This window comes from Stegodyphus dumicola, chromosome 3 (assembly GCF_044657685.1).
Source record: "Stegodyphus dumicola isolate Sdum_Otavi_A_Nest chromosome 3, ASM4465768v1".
Classification (NCBI taxonomy): domain Eukaryota; kingdom Metazoa; phylum Arthropoda; class Arachnida; order Araneae; family Eresidae; genus Stegodyphus; species Stegodyphus dumicola.
Genome location: NC_140770.1, coordinates 215528801 through 215549700, shown reverse-complemented (window position 1 = coordinate 215549700; position 20900 = coordinate 215528801). Strand labels below are relative to the sequence as shown.

General features: G+C 32.5%; 1 protein-coding gene across 2 annotated transcripts in view; it reads left to right on the top strand.

Moving 5' to 3' along the window:
• LOC118181479 (MPN domain-containing protein) overlaps positions 1-20900 on the top strand; it is a 101227-nt gene that overhangs the window by 7354 nt on the left and 72973 nt on the right. For both annotated transcript variants that reach the window (XM_035350626.2, XM_035350627.2), the window contains exons 3-5: positions 4745-4891; positions 8184-8267; positions 15210-15286. In XM_035350626.2, coding sequence (XP_035206517.1) covers positions 4745-4891; positions 8184-8267; positions 15210-15286 — 308 coding nt within the window. The remainder of the gene's footprint in view (positions 1-4744; positions 4892-8183; positions 8268-15209; positions 15287-20900) is intronic.

The window sequence follows — 20900 nt, the reverse complement described above, 5'->3', positions numbered from 1 at the left end:
TTTAAATGCGAAGAACATGTTATTTATTAAATAAAGGTAACACGTTAGAAACGTTAACGTTAGAAAAAAGCCCCTTTGGGCATAATATAAAATCTGAAAACTTTCAGATTTTTTTGGTGATTTTATCTACGTTACTATATCACAAGTTTTGCTGTTGAAAGATGTCCGCTCAAAAGCAGCTTCTTCCTTGCTCCCTTTGTGTACGAAGCCCAATAAACTACATTTTAAATCACACAATGAAGTAATATGAAAAGAAAATACATGTTATTGCATATGCACGCTACAAAAAAGGAAATATCGACTTACCATATTTAGAAATTTCTGTGTCTTCAGTCTGTGGCACACAAAATTCCTTAATAGCATCCCAAAACTTTCTAAAATTATCTGAACTAGAATATGCATAATGCTGTCACCACATAAGGTACTGCTGTACCACACTGTTGGTGCCATTTCTTATATGAACCTTTCTTGCGAGAAACCCATTCAAAGCCATCTGAATGATCTTTACGTTCAACCATATGCATTTCCTTCGTACACACAGAACACTTACAATGACTACTAAGTAAATCTTCATTTACGTATCAGTCAATTTAATGGTTTTCCCCCTTTCATTGCAAATCTTACGGAAACATCAGATTAATCTCATCACATATAGCCATTTTACAGTGTACAGTACAAAATAAGCAACGTACTTCCTAACTGACATCCAATGCAGAAATAAGCCCTTACAAATATTTTCTCATCAGTCAAATTCACTGCTATCATGTCATAATAGGGTTTCCATAACATTCCACTAATCAGGTTACTATAAATGAAACAACAATTTGGTGATAAATAAAACAACTTGACGATAATCCAAGGAGCACCCTGAAATATAGACTAACGAAAATAGAAAATATTTTCTAAAAAATTAAATTTTACTTATGAATTATTTATCAGAACAAAACATTGACAATAATAACACAAAAAATTCAAATTTATGTTTTTCTTCCATCTGAAAATCTAAAGGTACTTGTAAGATATTATTATTGGTTATACTTTGCAATTCAAATATATTGACTGCTAAATATTAAATTCTTAGGCTGACATTTATTTCAAATAATTTTAACAGGTTGAATTAGTCATTAAATAACTTACTTTAATTTAAACAAAAATTAAACAAATTCTGAAAACTTGAGTTTTCTGGGAAAATTACCAAGTGGAGCAAAACATGCAAATAAATGACAATGTAGTCTCTTTCTCCTATTTAATATTAATTTTTGCTCCAGTATGTAGATAAAAATACATCTGTTTGTATGTAAATGATTATTTTCTACTTTGTTTCTTACTATAGCTTAAACTTGATGGCATTTCGATTTGCCTTGGAGAGGAATTACCAAAAATTATCTTTTTAATAGAATGTATATATATTCTTCAGTCAATCGAGTTCTTTTCTGATTATTTTTTCCACTGTGGAAAAAGCTGTTCACATATAAATGTATTCCTAAAAAAATGATTGTTCGTAGTGCAAAAATCATAACTGAGCTTATTTATTTTTTGACAAGTGCTAATAAAATGTGGATCTTTGAATAAGATTTGTAGCACAATCTAAATAAATTAGCATCATTTATAGATTTTCTGGTACATAGTTCATGTTCATTTTTAATGTAACTGAAAATAATATAAACTCGACTTTAAATTATTTATCTCGAAATCTTTGCAATAATTCCATCATTGAAATGTCTTTGTGAGCTATATAAATTTACCTCAAGGGCTGCCAGTCTGAGGTAACATATTTTTACTCTTTTTATCTAGTTTGCTATTTTGAACACATTATTTGAAACCCAAAACTAATTTCTGGTGAAGTAATTTTTAAATTGTTAAGCTTTTCATAACTCTTAGCTTAAAACTAAGAGTCTGCTTATTAAAACAAGCTTGGAATTTCTTTTTAATCTTATGGTGTTTATTTATTTATTATTTTAATTGTAAATTCTTTTGACATGTTCAATGGAAGTTTAAACGTTTCAGATTATATATATGTATATATATTTTTTTTAAATATCATTCCTGCAATTTAAAGCTTTTGTTTGTCTTGTTTTATTATTAAAAACTATGTTACATAAAACTGTCTTAAGACATTCCTGCACTGACTTTATTTGGGAGCAAAAGAACTGTTGATGTTATATCACACTTTTGTTTTACATTATACATTTATATTTTAAAAATTTCAACGTTATCTATCCAGATTTGTTTTGTATATCTTCCCAGAAGTAAAGCAAATAAAACGTTTTCTGATATTTAACTCAATGACTGATAATAATAGTATGGCTTAATGATTGATAATAAATGTAATTAACAAAATATGGCTATTTATTTTATTTAGGCAATGACCTTTCTTTCTCAATTAACTTCTTTCATTATTTTATAGTCACCTATGTTCCATTAAAAAAGTGTTTTTGAATATATCTGATATTGAGAACTTGGTATCATTTCATGGTTTTTCTCTTCCAAGGTTTAATTTGAGATGTCCAAATACATGAGGTCTATGTTATGTTGTAAGGTTTCAAATGTGTGTTGTGTCATATGTATTGTTTCAAGTACCAAGACTGAGATGCTTCATCTCCGTATGTAATTGGTTTAGTACAAATATTTCATTTTATGCTCATTGGTATGCAGTGAAGGGGTCTTTTTCAGAACCTTAATTATCGACTTAAATTTTCATAAAATTTCTTATAATGCTTAGTCATGAATATTTAAGTTTTATGGTCTTGAAGTTCATTGTATATCTGATCATTCATAACCTAGCAAAGTAAGCTTATTATTTGTCTAAGAGTATTATTTGTCTAAGAATAACATTTTAGGTTCTTTGTTGATATTGCATATGTGTTTTATATAAATAAACTTGGACAAGATATGCACATAGGAAATTGGAGTGCAATATGGTTTTATGATTTTCATCTAAAGCTAAAACACTTTCTAAGCAAGTAAGTGGGGGGGGGAGAATGATGATCTCACAGCTCTAAATTTATTAGCTAAGCCTGTTATATGGGGTCTGAAGCATGCATGTCACATGTGCAAGAATCCTTTCATTCTCAAAGATCCCAAAATAAATGTACTTATTAAAAGAAATGGTAAACATAGGCTGTGCTTTAAGATAAGGACCCCCCCCCAGATGTTCAACTGAGGTGCTTCTCCCGTATTATAAATTCACTACTATTAAAAAGCTTCCATGTTAAACATATTTAGAAAGCAGCAGTTTTAAAGTGATGCCAAGACCAAAGAAACCTTGCAGTTTGGGCTGCAGTCACATTCATAAACACTTTTTGCTTGAAGAAACTTGTGCATTAATGAAAGGAGTTTATTATTGTTGAAGATGGTTAAGTAGAAAAATTGGTACTTTTCCATTTTTTCAGCGCAAACGATAAAGTCACCAATAATGGTACAACTGATGCCAAACAGAATATCTTCGCTGGTAACCTTTTACACTTTATTTTCAAAACAAGTCGCAGCCATTTCTTATCAGATTGATTGTTTCTTTCAATACTGACATACAATTACATAGAATTTTTACAATGTAGTTAAATTTTATGCCCTAAGACCATTCACGGTAATTAAGTCGATTAGGATACAATCACACTGCTCACCCGAAGGCGAAAATATAGAAAACGCAAAAGCAAGGGTTAAATTCATCAATTCTAATGAGAATGCACTAGCGAAATAAAGCAATGTGGTTTTACATAATTTCTGAGTAAGTTATTCGTACGAATTGAAATAATTCTTGCATTTAAACTTGTATTCCAAATTGAGATTTAACTTGAAATTAATGCAGATAATTACTGAGAGAATTGGTTTTTAGTAGCGTAGTTTACGTGAGATGAGATCACTTGGGGTCATGTGATACGAACCGGCGAATCAGGATGTTGAACCACGAAAGCACAGTAAATTTTAAATTGATGTTTTTTTACAATTTTATTCTCTTTATTTACTGGCTTTTTACAAAATTTTAAATCATATTAAAATATTTATGCCTTCAAAATAAAAAAATTCTTAGAACTAACATTTGTTATGTGTATACTGTATGCTGTCACCAACAAAGTCTGCTTGGCAAGAATTGTGCCGACGAAACGGAGAAGTTAAACAGAAATTGAATAGTAAAAGCACTGTAGAAATTAATTTGCAAAGTGTACATTTGCAGTGTTTATACATATTTCTGTACAAACTATGACATTACTCCTTTTCTTTATGGCACAAAACTAAGCCATTTGGTATTCAGCCAACTTTATTGGTACAGTACATATCTTATGCAATAAGTTCATATCTTTCAATACAGTACATATCTATCATATTGGTACATATCTATCTATACATACTATCATATTGGTACATTATCAATCATATTGGTACATATCTATCTATACATACTATCATATTGGTACATTATCAATCATATTGGTACATACTTGTATCATTGTACAGTACATATCTTTCAATTAAATTTATTGAAACAGTATATATCTTATTCAATAAGCTTAACCTTAATGTTATTAAAATATTTTACAATAAATGAATGAAATATGTGAAATATTTTTTTTGGCATTTTCTGAAATTAACAGTAGCTGCTATTTCTGTGTGGATTCTGTATGGATATGTAATCTTTTAGAGATAGGTAAATATATATATATATCTTTTTAATAAGAATCTCCTTAAGCCAGCATACCTTCAGACTTAACTGAATTTAATATGTTTTTTCCCTTCCTCTCTTTAGGGTGCTAAATTTGTTGGAGATTTGCTGCCTGGTGGTAAAATTCGTGCCCAAGAAACACAAAAAATATTTTCTTCGCCAAGTTCTTGGGCAATACATTGCAAAAAACTCTTAAACCCTGATAAAAAGTCTGGCTGTGGATGGTCATCAGTATGTATATTATTAACATTTTGAAATAAATAACTTAATATGTATGAATAAAATATGGCTTCATTTGTTCAAAAACTAATACTGCAGTCTGTGATTTTTATATTGAACATTATATGCTGTTGAAAATAGTAAATAAGATAAACTTAAAATTTTATAATTTCTTTAAAATTAGGTGTTTTATTCCAAAGTTTATCTTGATTCTGAAAAGATTCTGTAATTATGCTTAATGTTAAATATATGGAATTTTTAAGGGAAATTTTTTTAATGTACTTTATTAATTACGCCTTGTCTTCTAATGCTATTTTGCGCATGTATAATATCATGAATATTTGAATAAAAGACAATCCTTTAAAGATTCAAATCAAGTTTAATCAACAGTCATTATTAATGGTAGTGTCTATAATAGATATTTATATTATATAATATTTTAAGAGGATTAGAATTAAAGTGCATTTTGAAATTGGTTAAAAAATCTCTGCCATTGGACTTGGGAAGATGATCACATATTTTTAGAAGATTATATATATAGTTTATCATTTTCTTACGTTATCTCAGTGTTTTTAATCTGTACTACATAAGTCTCTTATTCTATCAATTTCGAAATTAATGAATCATATTTCAGTATCTTATATCTGATTGTGTGCTTTTAAACTTGAAAATATTTTTCATCTAAAATGCATTTATGAAGAGTTGCCTTTTCTGTGATATAAATTGAGGTTTATATGTCGTTGCCACATGAAAAGGCTAAACACCAAATGTAAAATTTAGCTAAGTGCATAATCTCAAAAGCATATCATTCATGTTCGAAGGGTTATGAAAAACAATTTTCTTTTCACTAAAATTTGAAGAATATTTGAATTTAAACATTAGTATGCATTTCTTTGTATATCAAATTGAAGATTACTAACAAGACATCTAGCAATGCAAAACTGTGTTCACCAATTTTGCTAAACCTCTATGTATTTGTGCGAGTCTTAAAAGTACTGTATTTACAAAAGCTGCACATAGATCTTTAAGAAATAAGCAAGAAATTGGAGTTTAATGTTTTACATAATACAAATATGTGATATAAAAATATGTTAATGAAAATACTAAGTTTAATTTTCAATAGTAGTTTGATTATTTCTGCTCTGTGTCCTAAATATAGTAACTGCTTATAATAAATGCTCTAAACTGCATCATTTCAAAATTAATTCATATCATATGATATTGTATAATGCTCATTATGGTAAGACTTAAGCCAATAACAATTTTAGAAAATTATTATTAATTAACTGATCAAAATATAGCTAAACCAAAACTAAATTATTTTTGAACCAAGACTTTAATTTGAATCATCACATTCTCTGTCTTGCTTGCTATCCTACCAGCATGTCAGCACTTACTTCTCTTTCATCAATCACATTGTCATAAGATATATAAAAAACAAAAATATGATCCAGAATGAGGTGCAGATTGAGTGCATTACAACGTATAATTCATATTAAGAATGCACTTCGCAAATTTAATTTTAATTAAAAATTTGTAGACTGTTAACATCTTTAATACAAATACTTTGTCAGCTGTCATCATTATCAACTATGCCATCAACATCTGTCTTCTGTGTTCAAAATTATTTCATATATATTACTTGAATTTATTAAACTTGCAAAGGCCTTGAGCGCTGATTTATTAAGATGATAAGGTCTAGGGCAGGGGTAATCAGTAGTTTTATAGTTACTGCCTGCTTTAGTAGTAAAAGTTTCTTACACCTACTGGTTCTAAAGTACTTAATTTACAGCATGTGCAAAGTAATATTTTTAAGTGTAAGGCACTTTTAACTTAATAAAAATTATATAGCTAAATTTATCTATTTTTTTTATACACTGGCTTTTGGAAGTTAAGCATGCGACAGTAAAATCCACAAAAATGTAAAAATAAAACTTTAATTAACACCGAGTTGTATATGAAGATAGCAAATATGTTTATGCTTGAAAGAAAAATATTATTTACAAAGTTGAAAATAATATTTAATTTTTGTAAAATACATGATGACATCACATCTAAGTCATTAACAAATTGATATTTAACCCTTTGTACTGCAGTGGATTTAAAGTTCATATTTTCAAACAGGCATTATCAGCCACAACATAGTGCAAAGGGTTAAAGGTAAACTTAAGCTAATGAAACTTACAGTAAAGTGTGTGAACATGCCCAAAACTTTACACACACTTTACAGTTATTGCTCATGCTTTTAATGAGCTAATCGACCATCAAAGCTATTAGGAATGGCTATGCCTCTGTTTGGTCAGTTTAAACTGTCTGGAGGAGGTAAATGGGCCAGTCCAGTAGGCCTGGGAGCATCCCAAACATTTTCATTGAAATTTAGGTAGCGAAAATATGACAGCTACTGCACATGAGACCTGTCCAAGAAAATCAGGACCAACTGCTGCAGCATAAGGTCTCATAATGAAGTGTAGAACTTCATCCTGATACCCGGCAGCCATCACACAACTATCCCTTTTTCTCAGCTAGTGTTCATTTTTTTCTTTAAAATGTTTCTGCCATTATGGATAGTAAAATTCTATGAGTGTTCTCTTGAAATTAAGATAACTAGAAATCAAAGTTGCTGCACCTCAACATAATTTTACAACTATAACAGTTAACAAATGTGAGATGGAATATTTATTTATTTTGTGTATACTTAACTGTGTATTCCTAGTTGTATCAGTGGTCTTTAAAAATTCAAACTTAAATTTCAACATGCATTTGAGAAATTTTAAATTTTACCTTGATGCAGATGACCTTTCAAACTTTGTTTGCAAGAGCAAATAAATTCCTTTTAGGCTGCGTATATAAACTCACTGCGCCACATGCAGCCTGCGAGTTGAGTATGGAAACATTAAACACACAGTCTTTGGCACTTTTAACAGATTCAAAAAATATATATATTATATGGAACTTTGGATAAATGTGTGCTTAGATTTTAAAGTTCTTCTGTATTTGCTTTTAAAATTCTCCTGTATATGTATGAGCTTGGTACTAAATTAGTATAGAATGCAACTGTGTTTATACTGAATTATATCAACGTTCTTAAATTATTTTGAAAAATCATTCAATTTTTCTTAGGTCTTGTAGAACATTTCAACAAATTTCATTTGGTAATTTAGTATTGTATTATTTGATTTTATAAACATAAACTTTGTTTTAAAAATTTTTTTTTTTTTTTTTTTTGTATGCAATTTTTAAAAAAGGTCATGTTGCTGTTTTTCAGACATTTTCTAAAATATGAATTTTGCATGTTGTTAATTAGATGCGGTACAAAGGCAAGAAGTTAGATACTTATAAGAACCTGTGGTTCCGCAAACATAAACAACAGGAGCAAGAAAATAATGCTGTAAGAAAACTTTACTCCACTCTTAAAATTAGTACTCATTTAATGTTGAAAGTGTGCCATTATTCAATTTAAATATTTGTTTTCCACTGAATTTTTTGCAATTTGGTTTTTGTTATTCGTCTTAGCAATTTCTTTTAAAAAATCTCCTGTTAAAAAATATCACATTTTAATGTGTAATCACGTGAAAATAAATGTGCCATAATTTTAATTTAGTTTCTCATAAATCTGTTATTTTACTCGTTTAAAAATTGTACTTTTTTTTTTTTTTAACTTTTAATTTAAATTTTGAGTAGCTTTTCAACGGCTTTATTTAATGTACAGGTAGCCCTCCTACAACACGGCATCCTGTAACACGGTTTTGCTATAACACGATTCATAAATTGTGAGAACCCTCCTACAACGCAGTTTTCTTATAACACGGTTTCTCTCTAACACGATAAGAAAATTACCCAACCAATCCTATTTCAGACTATTAAGAAAAATGAAAAAGAAATAAGAAGTGCAGTTGCTGCTGAGTCTTCAACATCCGTAAAACGTGCAGTTCACCCCCGGGTGCCGGTAATTAAGAAGATAGAAAAGGCACTCAGCATTTGGATTGATGATAGTTGTCAAAAAAGAATTCTGTTAGGTGTCAATATCATTAAATAAAAAGACAGTCAAAATTTTCAAGCACCTTAAAGAGCATGGAGAATCCACCGTCAACCCAGAATTTGTGGCAAATAAAGGTTGGTTCGAAAATTTCAAAAAGCGTCTTGCAATGCATAGCATAAGAATTCAAGGAGAATCTGCATTGGCTGATTGTGAAGCTGCTAGGATGTTGATAAATCAAGCTAAATATTGACTTTTAAATTGTTTTGTGCCAGACATTGAACGTTATTTAAGGCAGAAAAGTTCGAGCGTCAAGGCGTTATTACTATTGAATAATGCTCCCTGTCACCCACAATATTCGAATTATCCCAACATCAAAATGCTGTTCCTACCATTTATACCTTTAAAACATATTACATAAGAAGAGCATTACAGTGGATTTTAGACATAACCGATTCAAAATCAATTAATATAATGGCTTGGAAGCTAGGAAGACATACAGGTCTTGACATTGTGTTTTTGTCTCTGAAAGCATCAACGTTAAATGCATGTTAGAAGAAGATATGGCACTCTTCAGCTGAAATAGAAAACGTGCATTAATCATCAGAAAATGAAATTGGGGGCTTATTAGAACTTGCTAAATCATTCGGAGACAAAGGTTTTGTCGACATGGCTATTAAGGATATTCAAGATTTATTAGCGGAAGAAGAAATTGACAAAGCAGATTTAATAGAAATGGCATATAAAGCCATAAATCAAATCGATTCTGAGAACACTAGCACTGATGAAGATTGTTCAGTTAATAATTTAACATTAAAAAAATTAAAAGAAGGCATAAGCTTAGTTCAAAATCTCGAAAAATTTTTCTTGACTTCAGACCCTTCCGCTGAAATAAGCCGAAAATTCAAAAGAGAGTTGTAAAATTGTCTAACTTCATATCGAGAAATTTACATTGACCTGGTAAGAACTAATAAGCAACATAAATTGCAGATTTTTTAAAGAGGGAAGAAAATGCCAGAACTTTAAATGAAGAAAGAAATTCTGAAAGTGAAAACGATCTCATTCCATCAAAAAAAAAAAAAAAAAGAAACATTCTCAGTTGATTATACTGAACAGTGACAGTGAAGATATGTATTAAACTAAAATTGCATTAAATTGAAATATGTAATATTTTTTTTTTTTTTTTTTTTTGTTTTTTGTTTTTTTGTTTTGTGTGGTACATACATGTGTTTAATAAAAATTAAGTGGTTTATGTAGAATTAAAAAAATATTTGTTTTTAATAAGTTTTCGGAATGAATACTTTATACTGGCTCTGGGTATCGTACAACACGGCATTTTCTAGGAACCTATCTACCATGTTATACGAAGGTTACTTGTATTACTTTTTGTGAGTGCTATGGAAATTTCAACAGAGGGCTCATATTTTACCTCATTAAAAACAAAGTATCAAATTCTAATCAAATGTTTTATCAAAAAATGCAAATAATAAGTGCACAAACAAATAAACAATTTAATTTTTTTAAACTTTACAAATTATATTGAATAATGAGTGAATTTAACTGTGCAGCAAATTATTACTAGGAGCTGTAAATTAAAGTTCTAAGTCTGAGCAGTGATTTTTCAAAAAAAAAGATAAGGTTAGGATTAAATTCTCCTAAAGGTTTCCATTTAAGTAGTTTGTTGTTTAGTATGAAATATGTTTTACAGTAAAGAAGATCTTGTGGAAATATTGTTCCTATAGCAGAATGTTCATTCAGCTTTATCACTGCTAACTGTGGTCTCCATAATAACTTTTCCATAATTTAGTTTTTTTACACTGGTAGGAATTTTGTTATGTAATTTTCCTGTTAAAGCCACCTCAGTGAAATCAAAAACAAAAATATATATTTATTTATTGTTATTTCATGCTGTAATATGAAATTCAATGGTTATATATCTTTCTTCTTTTTTCTAGCGATTAATGTGATACTTTTTCTGTGTTCCATGTCTTTGAATAATGAGCATTAAACATCGCTTTTAATTCTTCACTGCTCAGTTTTCAACATTTTAAATTGTTAGATTATAATTACTTTGCTACAATATTCTATTTTCCAAAGATATTGCAGAACAATTCTGTAATTTTCCTCATGGTAATTATGAAGTTTTATTCTTACTCCAAATAATTAATTCTTCAAATTCCTTTGGTTTTTACATAAATTAATTTTATATTTGTAAGAACTGTGAGAATTTATTGAATAATTAATAGCAGTAATTCTTCTATTGAATAAGAGGCTAAATTTTATAACACGTGACTTTGTAGAGCTTCTGATAGATGTGATAATTCCTTTATTTAAAAACTTGTATTTATTTCCCAGTACAAAAAGCTTGCAAAAATTGTTAGTTCCTCTACACATCAAGAACAATTTGAAAACTGCTTGTTGCCCATCTTGATCTGGATTACATAGCTGAATTTTAATATATCATAGCCTAGATCTTTGTTATACCCATTCAGTTCGTGCTGATTTGGTACTTTTCCATTGTGCCGGTGCAAGCGATAAAGTCGCCAAAAATGGTACAACCGATGCCAAACGGAATATCCTCTTTGGTAACCTTTTATGCCTCATTTTCAAAACAAGTCGCAGCCATTTCTGATCAGATTAATTGTTTCTCTCAATACTGGCATACAATTACATGGAATTTGTACCAGATAGTTTGATTTTATGCCCTAAGGTCATTCACTGTAATTAAGTCATAATTAGGATGCATCACGCCGCTCACCCGAAGGCTAAAATATATGAAAGGCAAAGTCAAGGGTTAAATTCATCAATTCTAATGAGAATGCACTAGTGAAGTAAAGCACTGCGGTTTTACATAATTTCTGAGTAAGTTATTCGTATGAATTGAAATAATTCTTGCATTTAAACTTACATTCCAAATTAAAATTTAACTTCAAATTATTGTAGATAATTGCTGAGACAACTAGATTTTTCTAGCGTAGTTTACGTGAAATGTGATCACTTGGGGTCAAGTGATATGAAACGGCGAATCAGTATGTTGTACCATGAAAGCATAGTAAATTCTTAAATTAATGTATTTTTACAAAATTTTAAATGGTATTAAAATGTTTATTAATTTAAAATTTAAAAAATTTTCAGAACTAGCATTTGTTAACATTTTTTATGTGTATACTGGATGTTTCTCTGCAATAAAGTCTGCTTGGAGAGACTTGCGCCGGTGAAACAGAAAAGTGCCGCTGATTTTTTTTAGGATTGATGATGTAAAGCTTATAATTTATGATGAAATTTTTGAATGATTAATTTAATTGATTTTTTTAATCAAATCATCTAATCATACTTATAAAGAACCAGGGATATTATTTTGTTAACAGGATGCCACGGTGGCAGAAATCTGAATAGGTAGCAGTAACCTTAATGACACATAAAGCTTCATGAAAAAAAGATTTTATGTATAATGAATAAAATATATGTAATATTTAACCGCTTAACTGCTGCGGAAAATGTACAAGATTCATTTCCCAGTGCCACGGTTTTTCACACAGGCGCGCGTAGTTATACAATGTATTAGAGGGGAAATAAGTACAAGTTTTACTTTCTAAACACTGTTTACTTTCAGAAAATAAAGAATAAAAGAAAAAAAATAATGTACAAAATTTAATGTTTTGAGTAAAAGTATAATAAAAAAGATCTCTAAAATGGAGTTTCGATCAATTCATTTTTAGACCAGTAAAGTGTAATATCAGGTTTCAGTGTTAAACCTTGTGAAATCAGTATGCCTAAAAAAAATATATTTCTTCTGAACTGGTTGAATGCCACAATTTTGTTCTTGATTTTTCGTTTGCAAGGTGTTGGTTCATATACTCGTCTACAAAGCGGTTAATTTTAGTAACAATATGAAGCACGAGCAGTTCATCAAAAAAGATAAATAGGTTTGAAACATCCGTTATATCTTTCTTTATTCCTGGAACCTACTACAGAAAGTAAACGAAAATGGAGGACACAGGGTGAAAAACAGTACGTTTTAGTCAAACAACATCAGCCAATACCGCACAGTCATTACTTTCACCGTTTTAGACACATCCCTCTCTCCAATTTCTCCCCACACTTCTCTGAAATAGTATCCTCCTTTGCATACTTTGTCAAGGTCATTGTGATGTTGCATTCCAAAGCTTTGCGAATAATTTTACGGTAGCAGCGCAAAGCAAACGATAGAATTTTGGGAGGGTGTATATATACGACCGAAGCAGTTAATGCATCAGCTGAGCAAGGCGTATATATACGCCTGCTGCTGTTAAGGGGTTAATGCATACATTGCTGAGGTTGGGTGCAGTGTCGAATTAGTGTGATTCCCTGAGTTTTAACCAAAAGCATATTACTGTGTGCATGGAGAGAATGAAACTGTTGTTCTTCCCATGTTCAAATATATGTGAACATGGAAGTTGCGTGATAACTACTGAAGTCAGATCTGTATTGCAAGCAGAATGGATGACTAAATGCTCACATTGCTGTTGGCACTCTGGAATTATGAAATAAGTTTCATTTCTTGCAGACTTACTGTGCATTTACTTGTTGTGTATACTTCTAATTTAGACAGTGTTGATGTCTGGCACTGGCCATTAGTTACTTTCTCCATCATTCAGACTGTTCTCAATTTAATTTTTTAAATAATTTAATAGGAACTTATTGATAATTTTTAATGGAAAATTAAACAGCAGGATTTCATCACATTAACTTGATGTTAAATAATATGTTACCCAATGATAAATTTGTTGAAAACAGGTACCATTTAACAAAGGGCTTGTGCAAGCCCCATAAAGTTCACCGTTGAATAAACACTGCTGGACACCGTAAATGCAACACTCTGAAGGAAGCATGCAAATAACATGAAATATACAACATGCATTAGTGGAAGTGATATATGCAAGTGATTAGAATTTCAGTGCAGACGCACATCGCGCGCGCCTGTGGCGCCACTTCAAAGCGCTATTTAAGGCTTGGAGTTTTCGACGATTTCAAGTTCGACAATTGTATTTTTTTTTTTTTTTTTTCCAACAATCAATTATGCCTCATAGTAAACAGTGATCATCGTTTGATCAAGTATCCGAATTTGACAGAGGAAGGATAGTGGCCTATCGAGAGTGTGGATTATCTTTCAGGGAAATTGGTAATCATGTTGGGCGAAATCAAACAACTGTTATGCGGATATGTGACTGTTGGATGCAGGAGGGTACGACGGACCGGCGTGCTTGATCGCACCTACCTCAGTGCACCACTTCACGTGATGACAAGAACGTTGTGCACATTGCAGTGACGGATCGCTCAGTTACATGACGAACCATAGCACAGCACATTCAGTCTGTAACACATCATCTAGTGTCTGCTTGCACCATTTGAAGCCGTTTACAACAGATTGGTCTGTCCGCAAGACGTCCATTGCTTCGTCTGTCCTTGACGCAGAACCACAGATGTCTCCACCGCCAATGGTGTGATGAAAGAAGGATGTGGACAGTAGAATGGAATGAAATTGTCTTTACTGACAAGTCACGCTTCTGTCTGAAACACCATGATGGTCGGATTCAAGTCTGGAGACATCATGGAGAGAGGATGCTGAACAGCTGTCTTATGCACCCCCACAGTGCTCCTTCACCATGTATTATGGTATGGTGCGGTATTGGATATCACTCTCGCACTCCTCTAGTAAGCATTGCCAGTTCTTTAAACAGCCAGCACTACATCTCCGAGATATGGGAGCCAGTTGTTCTTCCTTACCTTCAGGGCTTGCCCACAGCCTTATTTCAACAGGATAATGTGCAACCACACGTGGCACACATTGTCCAAGGGTTCTTCGTCAGTCACCAGATTGAATTGCTTCCCTGGCCAGCTCGCTCTCTGGATCTTCCACCGATAGAAAACATGTGATCCATGGTTGCTGAACGTTTGAACCATATTACATCCCAAGCTGCCACACCAGATCAACTTTGGCAACGTGTGGGAGCTGCTTGGTCTGCTGTACCCCAAGAACACATCCAAAGTCTCTTTGAATCAATGCCGAGGTGTGTGGCAGCGGTGATCTTCCAACAATGGCAGATATTCTGGCTACTGATTCTGGAAGGAACTACACTTCACAGAAGTCTATAAATTTAATCATTTGATACTTACTTGGTCATCATGTTATCTACTAAATAAATTTTGTTGTGATATCTCTTGTCTTTCTTGGTGTTGCAATTTGGGTGGCCAGCAGTGTATATGCTTCAAAGATGTATTACTGAGCACATATCTTTTTGAGCTGCTGTAGGAGAAATGTTAAATTTTCTTATTAGATACATCTTTCAAAATAAGCTCCTTAATTTTTTACAGTTATCATCTCCCAGCACTAGCGGTCTAAGTGGTAAAGGTTTATCACATGGAGATCATGGGGAAGATGATAAAAAAAGGTATTTTTATTTTGCAGATTTTTTTTTTAATTTGTCCTGAAAGTGTCACAAATAATGTGTATAATTTAAAATTCTGTTTGCAAATTTTAAAATTTTTTAATTCGTAAAAAATTTGTTATGAACATTTCTTTAATTATCTGTTTCTCAGTTTTATTGTTAGGTTTTGAAACTATTAATCTATTCATTACTTTCTTTCATCATAATTTAATCTGTTTTCATTTAACTGGAAGTCAAATTTTCAAGAACAGATTCCTTTTTAGTTATTTTTAGAATCTTTTTTTCAATTAATTTTGGAACTTTTTATCATATATGGTTAATTTTGTATATCACAGAATATTTAGTTATAATTTGCTTAATATTTTGACTTTTTCTTCTTCCCAACCTTAAAAAAAACTGCATTAAGAAACTAAAAGTTAAAAGATTTATGCCTATTGATTAGTTGGTTCTAATCTATCTGCAATAGTTTGGTTATGTAGCAAATGTGTTGTGAATAGAATTTTATTGAAATAGCTTCTTGCAAAATATATATATTGTAGATCATAAATGTATTTCTTGGGGGAGCTTAAATCATGAATTATATAAATATTTCCATTATGTCTGTTTTCTATGATCCATGAATTGTGAATGTATTAAGAAGTATGTCTTCCGAATTGTCAATTCATTTAAGCAGATAAGACCTTTTTACAGTAGCAATTCAGCCCGGGCTGAGATCATATGTGAATGGGTTGATTGCCTAAGTATTTTCGTTATTTTACCAATGTGTAATATACTGGTTTCCTTTTGAAAATTCTTCTCAAAGGCATCCTTTCTTTCTGACTAATGATCTTCAAATTGTATTCTGTAGAAGCCTAGGGTTCTATGTCATTCTACTAGGTATTCTGCAAGTCAAAATTTCAAAATATTTTTGTTCTTTTAATTTTCAGAACTAAATGTCTAAAGAAATTAAATAAATATTATTTCTAATTCTTATAATTGCCAGAAAGTATATTTGCTTTTATGAGTACAGTCCTGCTCAGTCAGATTTAAATATTGCAACTTGGGGAACAAAATCAGACTCCTAACGTTGACCGAAACTTCTTTAATGACTTTCAAATAGTAAGTTAGTTGAGGAACGGCGAAGACCACACAAACTCCGACTTCAGTGGCGGCTTACCAACACAAACTCAGAAGAACCTTCGCTTATTTGAAACTCCAGTAATTCACAGCAACCTCGAAGCTCTAACCGCGAGCTTTAAAAACCTAACAAATTTGCGTCTGCGCCGCTCCTCGGTACAAAGAAAGAAATACAATTTGCATAACATCGAACATACCCCCAGCCTTGAAGTCCCAAGGGGGTTCAAACAATAAATTTAAACTGTTGAACTGCATAAACCTGAAAAAAAAATTAAAGTCTCTAAATCAAGAATTAAATGGCAAAGCGCATAGCTTTGCTATAGGTCGTTTTATTTCACCATTAGACGTGCGTAAACTCCCACTCAAACTTTCTCATCCAGACCAGGATACACTTTAATAATTCTACCTAATTTCCAACGTAGCGGAGGTAGATTTTCGTTCTTAATAAGAACCATATCACCAATCTTCAGGTCTTGTTGTACCTTGCACCACTTGGGTCTCTGCTGCAATCTAGATAAATACTCACTGCTCCAACGATTCCAGAAATGTTGAAATAACCTTTGCATGTTCCTCCAACGGTCACTGCAGCTCATGGTTTCTTGAATTTGGTTAGATTCTGGAATAGCGCTTAAAGCCGCTCCGGTTAAAAAGTGTCCTGGTGTTATCGCCTCCAAGTCGCTACAATCACTTGAAGCTGGTACTAAAGGCCTAGAATTAAGACAGGATTCAATTTGGGTTATTAATGTCAAAAATTCCTCGTATGTTAAAATAAGTGTTCCTAAACATCTTTTTAAGTGATGTTTCATATACTTGATACCCGCTTCCCAAAGCCCTCCAAAATGAGGGGCAGAGGGAGGATTAAATAACCATTTAATATTTTCTGAAGAAATATAACCCTGTAGCTGTTCATCACGTTGAACAATAGAAAAGGCTTTCCTTATTTCTTTATTAGCTCCTATAAAATTCGTTGCACAATCACTGAATTTCACGCGGTTTGCCTCTACGAGCTATAAACTGCTTAAGTGTCGCGAGGAATGATTTTGTTGAAAGATCTCCAACTAATTCTAAGTGTATTGCTCTTGTAGTAAAACAAATAAATAGACATACGTAACACTTAAAGATTTTGACTCCTCTACCCGGACGATATTTTACGTTAAATGGTCCTGCTAAATCAATCCCTACACGAGAAAAAGCTCTACTTTGAGTAACTCTTGAAGTGGGTAAATCTGCCATTAGCTGAGTTGCAGTTTGCGCTCTAACTCTATGGCAGATAACACATTGGTTTATACACTTTCTTATAATATCTCTAGCATTCACAATCCAAAATCTATGTCGTATGACAGAAGTGAGTAGCTGCGTACCTGCGTGAAGATACGTGTCATGATAATGCTTAATAATTAAACGCGTAATATTGTGATTTTTAGGTAAAATCATAGGATGTTTCTGATTATTTGAAACTGTAGAGTTTCTGAGCCTTCCGCCTACACGCATTACTCCCGCGGAATCCAAGAAAGGACTTAAAGACAGTAATTTACTTGATGTCTTCAAGGGTTTACCAGATTCTAAACAGAATAATTCTTCTGGAAATTCAGCTCTTTGCACAATCCTAACAATCATAGAAGTAACTTCACAGAATTCTTCAGTAGATAAATAACCCTTTATACGCTCTGTAGGTAACTTACTACAATTATTTCTAAATCTTAAACACCACGCTAACACTCGACATAACCTTAACCATGACGAAAATCTTGAAAACACACTAGGCTCTTCAAATTTGGAAATATTTGAACTGAAACTCTTTTTCAATTCCTTCAACATAACCTCACCCTCTAATTCTACACTTGAATTTTGCTGTACATGAATTACGGATTCGTTTAACCACTGCGGTCCCTTCATCCATAACTCACATTGTAGAAATTCTGATGGAATAAAACCTCTGGTCCCACAGTCTGCAGGATTTTCTTTCCCAGCAACATAATTCCATTGAATACCTGGAACAGCTTCTTGGATTTTTGCAACTCGATTTGCCACAAAAGGTAGCCAACGGCGAGGTTCGGACGAGACCCATGCCAATGTAACCCGCGAGTCGGTCCATGCGTAAATATTGTTAATAGGCAGTTCTATGCATGATAATACTGCATGTAAGAGGTTTGCTAAAAGTAACGCAGCACACAACTCTAGTCTCGGAAGAGACTGGGTTTTTAAGGGCGCTACTCTGGTTTTCGATGTCAGAAGGCTGACTTTGACTGACGAATCAAGGTTGATTGTTCGGAGATAGATGACTGCACAATAAGCCTTTTCTGAAGCGTCGCAGAAAGCATGGATATCTATCACTACTGCCTTCGGACTCAAGACATACCTCGTAAATTGTAAGCTTGAAAGTAAGGGCAATTCTAGATAGAAACGCTTCCATTTCCTACTTATTCTCTTATCAACGAGTTCATCCCAACCCAGCTGTAAGTTCCATAACTCTTGTAATAATATTTTCGCGTATATTATTGTTGGCGCTAACCATCCCATTGGATCAAAGATTTTGGCTACTTCTGATAAAATAGTCCTCTTAGTAAACTCTTTATCACTTGTGCATACCGAAAAATGAAACGTATCACTAGAGTTGTTCCAATTAATTCCCAATACTTTTACCTTCTTGTCACTGTTTATTTCAAGAGAAATACTGGATTCTCGTAAGCACTCGGGAATATTCTCTAAAATAGCTGAACTGTTTGAAATCCACTTCCTTAAGCGAAATCCACCCCTTTTCATCATTTCATTCAACTGCTGAACTAGAACATTCGCTTCCTCTTCACTTTGTGCCCCTGAAAGCAAATCATCAACATAAAAATCACGTAGGGCAATTTTTGATGCTAAAGGAAATCTCACTTGTTCATCTAATGCAAGTTGTTTCATTACTCTAGTAGACAAATATGGCGCACAGGCAGTCCCATATGTAACTGTCACTAATCTAAATGTACTCAAGGGCTCACTAGGACTATCCCTCCAAATAAATAGACAATCTAGATTCGTTGCCAATTTGTATCTTCTGGGTGGACACGAATTTGTCTGAACATCTTCTCTACATCGGCACATACTGCAATTTTGTGAGTTCTAAACCGTAGAAGAATTGGAAACAGCTCTTGCTGAACTCTTGGCCCAACCATCAAAATATCATTCAATGAAAGACCCGATGTCGTTTTAGCTGAAGCATCGAAAACAACTCTCAGTTTAGTCGTAGTACTTGATTCCTTTAATACGGCATGATGAGGCATGTAATACGTAGAGTCAATAAGAATCTCTCCCTCAGGCACTCCCTCCATATGTCTCAGCTCAAGGTATTCCCTCATGAAATCCTTATACTGTTCATATATCTGAGGCCTTTTTAGAAGTGAATTTTCTAAAGATTGGAATCTACGCATAGCTAATTGTCTAGAATCTCCAAGCTGAGAAGGCGGAGAGTGAAACGGTAATTTCACAGTATATACCCCACTTTCCTCTCTCGTATATGTAGATTTGAAATAATCTTCACATGCTCTCTCCGATTTAGTAAGCATGTCAAACGTAGGTACAGCATCCAATTTCCAAAAGTCAGACAGCATCTGATCAGTTTCCACTTGTATATTATTAACATAGATAGTAGAATTAATTTCTGTTGAATTATTCACACTACCTGAAATAATCCATCCTAGTTCAGAACGAGAAGCTACCGGTTTACCTTCTTCGCATTTAATTATTTCTCCCTTTAAAAGAGGTAAGGCAATATCTACGCCTAAAAGTATATCAACAGGCCCACTTTTGTAAAATGTTGGATCTGCTAACATTAAATCATTATATTCCTCAACGTACTTCTTATCCAATGTAAAATGCGGCAAAGTTCCAATAATTGTATTGATGATAAATACTGGTGTTTTAAATGACACTTTTGCCGGAAAATGCGGAACGAAGTTTATTTCCGTAATTCCATTAGTTTTCGTATCCAAAGACCCTAAACATGAAATAAAAACTTTGGCATTTCTTCTTGCTAACCCTAGCCTTTGTATGCAATCTTCTGAAATCAGGCTTGCTTGACTGCCAGGGTCAAGAAGGGCTCTACACAATTGGTATTCACCCGATGAATCTAACACTTTAATAACAGCTGTACATAATAAAACTTCACTCTGAAATTAAAGTCTGAAACACAAGATTTAATTACTGGACTAGAACTTGCGATATTTTCCCCTGACCCAGCTGATTGAGCGCGAGGTTCTGGACCAGGGGAAAATGGCTTAGCCGTCACTGATAATTCATTCGAACTGTTCGAAACTCCTTTAAGTGCCTTTGGTTCATTTTGAACTCTTTCGAAATGCAGTAGTGTGTGATGATTTTTAAAGCACTTTTTACATTTATGTGTACTTCTACACTCGAAAGCTTTATGGTTTGAAACCAAACAATTAAAACAAACATTATTTCTCTTGACAAAATTAACGCGTTCCTGAACATTCAGGAATAAACAATAAAAACTTATTAC